This window comes from Plectropomus leopardus, chromosome 22, assembly GCF_026936395.1.
Source record: "Plectropomus leopardus strain MGB_pleo_1.0 chromosome 22, ASM2693639v1, whole genome shotgun sequence".
Classification (NCBI taxonomy): domain Eukaryota; kingdom Metazoa; phylum Chordata; class Actinopteri; order Perciformes; family Serranidae; genus Plectropomus; species Plectropomus leopardus.
In genome coordinates, this window is record NC_142197.1 from 15,496,445 (window position 1) to 15,506,353 (window position 9,909).

At 39.2% G+C, this 9,909-nt stretch overlaps 1 protein-coding gene across 1 annotated transcript; it reads left to right on the forward strand.

The window, feature by feature from the left end:
- The first annotated feature begins 4,174 nt into the window (after positions 1-4,174).
- tmem229a (transmembrane protein 229A) lies at positions 4,175-9,909 on the forward strand. The gene has a single exon (XM_088072895.1). It carries the CDS (start codon positions 4,512-4,514, stop codon positions 5,592-5,594), a length of 1,083 nt encoding a protein of 360 aa, XP_087929021.1. The 5' UTR covers positions 4,175-4,511; the 3' UTR covers positions 5,595-9,909.

Below are 9,909 nucleotides of genomic sequence, written 5' to 3' on the forward strand. Positions count from 1 at the left end.
AGACTTTCAAAATAAGGGCGTGCCTGAAAGAGGATGATACGGATCGATGTTTACACTTTGAATTGACGCGCTTCTGCTTCTTCTTCTTCTTCTTCTTCTTCTTCTTCTTCTTCTTCTTCTTCTTCTAATGATGTTCCGGCAGGTTGTACAATGTAAAGTGTAATGCTGCCCTCGACAGTCTAGGAGTAGGTACTTAACTCACAGCTTAGAGTATAGATTGGCGCGTAGGTATTTAATAAGCGCATTAGCATCGATGTTACGTGATCGTTGCTCATTTAATGGATATATCAGTGCGCATGGTTGGATCGTTACACCCCTAATCTACTTCTAGCTCACCTTGCACCTGTAAGTGAGCTAATGTTTTAGCTCAGATATGGAGGATGCCATTGATGTTCACATCTCACCCTGTCACAAGCGTGAGCCTCTTCTGTGTGGTGATGTGTATATTTGGTGTAGCTTGGTAAGAAAAAATAGTTCCCTTCATGAAACTGCTCACAACAAGCACTTTGAGCACCACAAACTCAGTGCCATAGTTCCATGATTTTGGAGAGAAGGCGGACATCTCTGCAGCTGATACCTCCAACACTCAGCACCTCAGCACCACAGGTAAGAGATAAAATATGTCATTTTGATTTTGGGCTGAATGGTCTCTTCTTTAAATATGAAATATGTTTCTATTCAATCAGATTGCAGTAAAAATATCTAGGTGGTGCAGCAGAATCTGCATCTTCATCTAATTGACTCACCAAGCTAGAGATGCTCAACTTCCCTTTTTTTTACCTCTGAAAATAAGCTCAGTTATTTAATATTAAAGAAGATTTAGATGTTTTGTGTGTACAGTTTATATTAGTGATAATCTAATTTGTTTACAGTAATTGCCTTATGTCCTGCGATAAACAATGTGATAAATTATTGATGTTCAAAGGCTACTGACACACATGAAGAATAATGGCTGCTATTGCACTTAGTGGAGGATGAGAGAATACACTATGGTACTATAAGAGGTGGAGATGTGTGCATGTGTGAGAGAGAGGATCATATCTTGTCAGTTGGCTTTTAAAATGCTGTATTTGACTCTGACATTTGAAAATTTGTCACACTTTTTGGCCTCCATATCGGCTGTGCTGGTTCTGGGTCACGACTGAGTGGGTTCAGGCTGCAGTTCATTCTGTGCTGAAACGATTCTGTTAGTTTTAAACCATGCAGAGACACACTGTTATCTCTGTGGCCCAGAAAGACTACTGATATCTCTATTTCCTCTGAGTGCGCACACACACACACACACACACACTTATGCATTTACACTCACATACAAATACATGCATAGACAGAACACAAATATTCACACAAGCACACATTTGAATACACACACAATAACAGTTTGGGCACACAAAACTGTATCCTACTGAGACGTGCTGACACTCACATAGAACTCACAAAGTGCAAACAAAAACTATTAAATATGCACACTGTGAGAGTCTGTTCAAAGAGGTAGAATACAAACACAACTGCATACTCTCTCAGGCATACAAAAACACAATACCAAACAAAAACTAATTCCTGCATTCAGCACACACTGAAACATCCTCGTCATCACGCGTTCAAGTCAGAGCTCAACCAATCAGACACATCTCAAGAACAGGTGTGTTACAGTGCCAAACTGCAGAATGTCACACACGCTGCCTGGGATCATTTTGAGTTCCCCTTGGTTAAATTCAGCCTTATCTTTAGTATTGCTCTATTTTTGTCACAGACTAAGTAGTGTCCCTCTGTGGCCTTCTGGGTGTACTGCAAGTCTTTTCAGCCAGATATAAAGGTACTATGTTCTGTATACATAACTGCAGCCTATGAGGGTGATTAGGGTTTGAATTAACAGAAAAACCTTTGTGCAAAAACTTGCGTGTGTCCTTTTTTTCACTGTTTGTGAAGTGCTGCTGCTCCTGCAGGATATTGTTATTTCTACCGATCTTTATATTTTGCATATTTCTACAAAGCAAATGCAATACTTAGAATTATAGGTTATGATGTGCAATGGTACACTTTCCTAATCTTCATCCGAATGCTTGATTTGTTTCTAATTTAGAATAAAATCACTGTATTTGTTCAGTATCCGTTCAGCATATTATGGGTTCAGTCCTGGCTAATGAATCTTCTCACTGACTCAGTGGTCTCCTAATGTTATTGACAGTAGATAGACAGACAGACAGATAGATAGATATCTTATATAAAATTGTTCTTTTTTTACAGTTGCTATTGTTGTTGCTGTTAAATTCTGTTATTTATTTACAGTTCCAAACAATGCAACAGACAACAGGAAGCTAGTAATATTACTAGCTAGTAAGGAAACCATAAGAAGAAGTGGTTTTACATATACTGTGACTGAGCTGCATCCACTTCAGAAATCATCAAAGGACTGAATGTTAGATTTCTTTACTTAAGCCTGTTGTTAACATTTTACTTAAATGAAATTTGAACACAGGATATTTTATACAGACTATGTTTCATCTTTAGGTAGGTCCAGGTCCAGGTTTCCGTGATGTGTATGTCAATAATTCTGATGAAAGATGATGGATTGTTTTACTTTTTTAACAAATTAGTGACGACTGATATTAGTCTATCATAACAGCAAAGTAATCTGCTGTAATTATGGTTAATGACTCGTAATTAAACGGAGTCAGGACGTCGCAGAGGGACGTGAGTTCAATTAATAACGTCCCGTCTCCACCACAGTCACAGCTACACCACCTCCTCTATCAGTTTCTATCTTATGCTGCCTTCAGGTGCTATTGGAAATTTGGAAATATTGTCATATATGCACACGTACTAATTTTATAGTTCACACTTGAGCGATTATTTTCTCCTCCTTGAGTTTGTTGACCTTTGTTGGCCTCATGCACATGGCACATATATCAGCAGTCAGGTAAATGATGATATATAGCTTTTCTTTCAAACATCAGACTCATGATTTACCTGTCGTATTGTTGGTGGTACAACAGTTGCAGTTTGTAGCATGGACATTTAGTTCAGTACTGTTACACTTTGGGTGTCCTTGGATAAGTTTTTCTCAAGTCATTCTGATTTTTTATTTCTTTGTGTCACCTGTGCTGCTGCTGCTGCTATAGGGACATTATTCAAGGCTTTTGCTGTGAATAAATTCTTAAATATTTATACCGACTGACAATTTGTCCTGCTTTTTGTTTGTTTATTAGTTTGTTTAAGTTTAGTGTTTGTCTTTGTGTTACTCCCTTTGTTTGAAAATTGGTCTCATCAGCCATATATTTTCCTCTCTGTAGTCAGTTTGTTAGGTCAGATTCTGTTTACAGTTCAGTTTCGTTGACTTGTTTTATGGGGCCACAGCTCTATTACATATTTTGTAAACTGTTCGCTTAATGTTGGGGTAAATATAACTCACTTTTTGGAAATCCTCCTGTGTATCATCAGTTACTCACAATTACCAATTCTGCCTGTGGCAATCGATTATACATAACTTTTAGATGGAATTAAATTGCATAACACACCTGAATCTATCATATTTACTATTTATATTAAAGTGATATAGTATGGTTTGTGAATCCACTTTTCATTATATCCAAGCTGTTAAGATGACATTTAAGAGAGAGCAAACACACTTTTGTTGAAAGTTATGCTTTGTCATAATGTCATTTTGACATATGTATGACTAAACATTGATTAATCTGGCTAATAATAACGTACAACGGCACAGAGCAGGCAAGAGGCCTAATTCACATCCTGCTATGGGTTTCACACTTTAGGCAGTGTTTCATGAGGAAGAAAATGTAGTTTGCACATGGATGATAAGTAACACTAAATGTAAACAGAACTTTTGTTTGTTTACTTAAAAACTCCGCAGGCCATTTTTAAGGGTCCCAAGCTGGTTCACAAAAGCTCGGGGCTCTTAGTGGTGAGACATGAAATGCTGTATTTACTCTTCCTTTCAAATATGTGCTGCAGCTGCCCAATAAAATCAGATAGTTGGCTTTTAAGATCATACACAGATACTATCCAGTAAATTATATTATTTATGGGTACATTCCTGATATGACTGACAAATGCAACCACTGTAACAAGGTGTTCGAACACACTTTTTTCCATTTTTCATTTCATTTTGATCAGTGTGATGATCTTTTGGGCTGGTTTTCAGTTGGATCTCCAAGGACATTTTGGCAAGAACATTTCACTGAAAGAACCTGATTTGTTACTAATATTACTACTATATTGCTACTTGTCTCGTTATTTTTAATTTGAACATTTTTGAATTGACTGACTGTATTGTTTTCAAATATGTTCATAAACGGTGAAGGGAAAAAAGAAATAAAGGTTAACGAAAACATTTTTTTCCGAAGAGCACTTGAACGCAGCAGTCGCTCCGTACAGTTGCAGGAGATTCTTGCAGCCGCAGCTCGTTTCACCGTGAGGCGGCGGTTGAACATAACAGAAAAACAATATGTAGGAAGAGGGAAGCTGAACCTCCGCACACAGAGTGACTGATCATGGCCAGTCGGTGGCGATACGGTCCTCGCAGCCGTTCAGGAGACCCCGCTGGGAGCCTTAAAACGGCGCGAATGCCCCGCCAACAAGAACCGTCCGGAGAGCCAGAGGACGCGGCAGGGTCGCTGCGGGAGCTGCCGCGATGGATGCGGCTTTACTTCTACGGGATGCACGGCGTGACTCTGGATGTCCTGCTCTCATCGTTACACGGGGTTTTAAATCACCGGGACCCAAAATTGGTGGGCTTCTCCTCTCCGTATCTTTGCATTATGCATTCACTGACCCACTTTGCGCTAGAGAAGATCTACTCCCAGAAGAGGTGTTTCCGAGGTCGGCCTGTGGTGTTTCATCTTGTTTTCTACCCGTCTGTCTTCATCGGACTGCAGATCCTCATCGGGAACATCAACACTTTGACCGAGCAGGTGAGAGTCGTGTCTGGCACGCAACTGGCTGTGCACTACATCCTGGCTCTGTATTTTGCCCAGGTGTTTCACAGAGGGCTGTCAAAGCTGCAGTATCACCCCGCCTGCCCCCCCGAGCCCCACTGCAAACCCGGCCCGGAAGACAGCGCTGATGCTCGGGGGCCTCTTCACGGTCTCCCCGGCTTTCTGCGTTTCCTGTTCTTTGGGATGCACGGCTTTCTGGACGAGGTGCTTTTCACCGCCGTTTTTAACCTTGTGGAGAAGGCTGACCGGACCCTGAGCGGCCACACGTCCCTGTGGTCCTTCCTGATGTACGGGAGCTGCAGCTTCGTGGTGGAGAAGCTCTACCTGCACCTGCACTTCAACAGAGGCTGGGGGACGTGGCGGCGGCTCCCCATCTACATTTGCTTCATCTACACCTGGGAGTTCACCTGGGGTCTGCTGCTCAGGCAGTTTGGCGCCTGCTCCTGGGACTACTCCCATTATCCTCACAACTTCATGGGACTCATCACCCTCCTGTACCTGCCAGGCTGGGTGTGTCTCAGTCTGTATCAGGACGTGCTGTCCAATGTGCTGCTGAGAATTAAGTGCACCAAAGATGTGACTGGTTTGAGTGAGGAGAATGGGGAGGTCAATGGGCAGCTGGAGTCAAAGAAAAAATAACTTTTTAAAGTTTTAAGCCTTGAAAATCTGAGCAAATTGGTTTGATTTCTTTTGAAAACATGTCAGGAAAGATATTATTAAAATGTCACCAGAAAATGAGCTGAAAAGTAGTTACGATAAACTATGTATATATATATATATATACATATATATATACATATATTTCCATGTTTGTTTTTGGTGTAACTTTTTCTTACTTGTAACATAGTAGCATAGTAATCAAACCAATTTGCTCAGGTTTCAAAGGGTTAAAGGAAGTTTGATTCACATCTGACCAATAAAGAGACAAGTAGGTACTATTTTATTCTAACTAATAAACTATTAAATCAACATGATCTGAGGAGACAAAAAAAATCACAAAAGTTGATATTGATCAAGAAGTGCGAGATAAAACTGCATAATGTGGGACCAGTAGGCCTTAATAGGCCTGGATTTGTCCACATATCAACGTATTTTGGTTACTTTGACTCTGTGGACAGTTGGTCAGCAATATGTTGCCATGACAACAGATACTGTTGGATATAAGATTCAACATTTTGTGCAGTTAATATTTCACAGTCCAGTATTTCGGAATAGGGATGTCAGTTTCGGTTAATTTTTCTTTCGATAGGCCGCCACCCATAAACCAGTTACTGACCGTCTAATTATTATTTATTTTTAAGAAGAAAAAAAGATTTGAAATGGCTCAGTGAGCTTTAGCTCTGAATTTCAAGTAGCTATCCCAATACCAAAACGCATTGTTGTCAGTAAGCGGCATCAATTTCAAACTACATTAGCACATGCTGTGCTGACACTGTTAACGGTGGTAACAGAGCTAACATAGTCAACAATGCTAACGGGGGTTTTACAGCTCAAAAGTGGGCCGCTTACTTACTGTATTGAGCTGGAGGGAGACTGGAAGATGGGCACAATGTTTCTACAGCAACAATACTGGATCCGTTTGGCATTATTACCTGGATCGCAGAATGAGGGGCTTCGCAAGCGCCAAATAAACCCGAGTGGTGTGCAGTACAGTAAACGTAAGCAAAACTAACATGTTCTCATCCCAGCTCATCACATGGTACTGTTATATCAGTGACCTTCTGTGTCTACGTATTACGTTTTAGGTATCCTTCTGCGTCAGATGTTTAAGCTGCAGGATGCTATTACCGTGATGTCAACAAATCGACATGGTGGAGTGGTGCAGCACGCCGTCATGTTTACACAACATGAGCACATGGCAACCAACTTTCACAATGGTTGGCATGCGCCCAGTTTCGTCCAGCCATGTTCTCGTGTGACGCTGTTCATGCACGCATCATGTGGATGCACCTGGCTGTCTTCCGAAATATAATAACAACGCCACCGGTTCTGTCTGGCCACATTCTCAGCTGATGCCATCCAGCAGTTTTCCAGTTACATGTGGAAGATGGCTTTTCGAGTCACGCTCGTACCCCGAAAGCACTGATAGAGTGTATGTATTTAACGAGTACAGAATGAGAACAGTTAACTTCTAGACTGATATGTGTAACCGGTCAAAAATATTTTCAGCAGTTAACCAATTAATTGTTAACCACTGACATCCCTACTTCGGACTTGTTGCCAGCATAAAGATGAGACATTTTCTAGTTGTAAACTCTGCAATGCCTGATATTTCTGGGTCCAGGTATAAAGATAATCACAAATGACCCTTAACTGTTGACTTAACCTGTTTAAATTAAATCAACCTACTGCCATTTTTATCTATCTGATGTAAAATATTGTTGTAATATTAACATTTTACAAGTCTTCATGACCTCTGAAGTGTGAATATTCTGTTTTGCAGTGTCAGACTGGCTATCTTATAAATTACAGCATCGTGGCAGGTTTAGTCTGAGTTGAAACGATTGTGTCATATGCATTTGCATGCTTTTACTGTAGATCATATCTGCATGCTAAAAAGTAACATCAGGAAGGTCAATGAATTAAATATGATATTGGAAAGTCAGTATTTTCAAGACGTAGAGGACATCAAAAAAACTTTTAGGAGGACCAATAGTTTCAACTTCTTTCCTAAAGTTCATCTTACTTTCTTTTTAATGCTAATTTACATTTTGGAACAAACACCTTGTTAATACGACCCCTGACTAATGCATGGCAACTATTAGAGATAAACCCAGTAATATATGTAGCAAGGAAACCTGTAGCTGAATGCATACGAGGAGGCAAATGAAATTTTACTGTGAATCTTTTATGAACCAAACGTTACTTTGCTGGAGTGCCTTCTTGTGCTAACGGAGTCAACCGACTCAAACAAACAAGGCTCAGTGTCCATGGGCTTCCCTTTAAAATTTAAAGCACCAATATGATGGATTTAACTGCAGCTGCTACAGCTCGAATTTACAGATTTCTATATCCAACACAAACAAGAGCATATTAATCAATCAACTCAGCTTTATTAAAACAGTGCAGACATATTATAAGTGGAGAGGGAACACTTTTTAGTTAAATAATTCTGAGACAAACTTCAACAGTGCACACTGTGTAGAGTATATTCTGGCACCAAAATTTGCTACAGTGGTCTTATGTCTTACAAATGAAAAAAACTGAGTACCTTGCACTGTGACTAAGCAAACCATGATAAATCAGCAATCTTGTCTACTCTATACTCTTGTTAGGTAACAAAACATCATTTGGAATAAAGTGGCTGATAAACTAGTAGATTTACCAGAAGTTTAAGCTGTTTTATTCCCACAGTAGATTTTTTTAGTCTTTGCCAGAATGAATCCCATCATTTATAATTTATTCATAATTAGAAAAAAAATCTCTAGTCACAGCTCTACATTCTGACCATTTGTATTAAATTATTGTATGAATGAGTCGTATTTTCTAAATGTTTAGATAAGCTAATGGTTTGCTGGATGCTAAGCTGGAATAATTTTAAAAAACGTTGTACTCAATTTTGGTCTGTTTTTAGATTTAAGTAATCCTAGTTACATACTTCACTACAAGGCAAAAGTAATTGTATACCCTTGTATAGAGTGCTCCAGGAAGTTCTAAAACCCAGAAATGTGTTAGCATTTTAGCTCTAAAAGTTCCCTCGTCTCAAAATAAATTATCTGAGTGGGTTTTTGGTCAGATGCCTGAATTAAGGTCTGTGGTTCACACAAACTTAAGAGACTTTATCGTTTTGTTCTACAATGTGAAATACGTCAGTAAATACCCCACTTGTGAATTTTGAAGCTTTAATGTGTCTTAAAAAAGGCGGTCGATAACAAGTGGCTAAGGGAGACTACAGAATCTTAAGGTATGCAACCATAGTGTAGTTCCTAATGTTAGCTTTTTCCACTAGTGATTGTCTTTAGGCTTCAAAAACCATAAAAGTGGTGTTAATTTGTGAAGATTATCATGCAAAATGTGTAGGTATCATAAATGTTTGTTAGCCACAGAACTTACTTTCTGCAATAATTTACAATCCAATGGCAAAATCCCATAGGCTTTTTGACAAGGGAACCAGGGCGATGCTAACTTCCGTGTTGGCCTACAGAAAATCGCTTGGGCACTCTATTAGGGCTGGCCATTGTGGAGAATATCAAAATGTTTTTGACCTAATACCTTAATATCAATATTTCAGTGATGTTTGATGGCTATTGGTGCTTTCACAAAATATTTACATAATGAGATTTTTGTTATACTCATCAGTAATGTGGATATAATGACTAACTGGGCAAAGGCAAATAATAAAACAGCTAGAACAGTCTGGTAAGTTCAGAAAAATACATCACTTTACTGTAATGCAGCCTTTGTATGCTGTGAAAGTGACCATGATATTGTTGCACATCATTAAATATATTAGAATCAGTCACTTTGGATTCTTAAAATAAGAGACCAGATTTTCTTCTTGTTTTTAGGTCGTAGGCTACATCAAGGAGGCAAACTGCATTTTGTCTACACATATTTAGAAGGGTGATTTGCACTAACATTATAGCTTATCATTTACTTTATCAACAAAAAGAGGCTTCAAAATGTATTTCAAAACCGTGTTAAAACTGGGACATCTAGCACTTAACGTTTACAGGTAGCCCCACGTGACTGGTGTGTTTGGGGATTTTTTGGTCCAACTTGGCAGCTACAGAGGTTCTTACACATTTGCATTCACTGACCCACAGAGTGAATGACTTTGTACATCTTTACGATTTCCCACGGCCGAATAACTGTTGTAATCATACTTTACTTTGTGCTGTGTTATTCACTAATTTTAAAAAAAGACCAAACTGCTTTTAGAAACTTGACTTGCAATGGCATGTACTGTACGACTTTATGACTTCATTAAATTTGAAATTTTCCTGTGGCACAA

What these genes read in the sequence shown, in the direction of transcription:
- tmem229a (XM_088072895.1), top strand. Translation starts at nt 4,512, where the DNA reads ATGGCCAGTCGGTGGCGATACGGTCCTCGCAGCCGTTCAGGAGACCCC.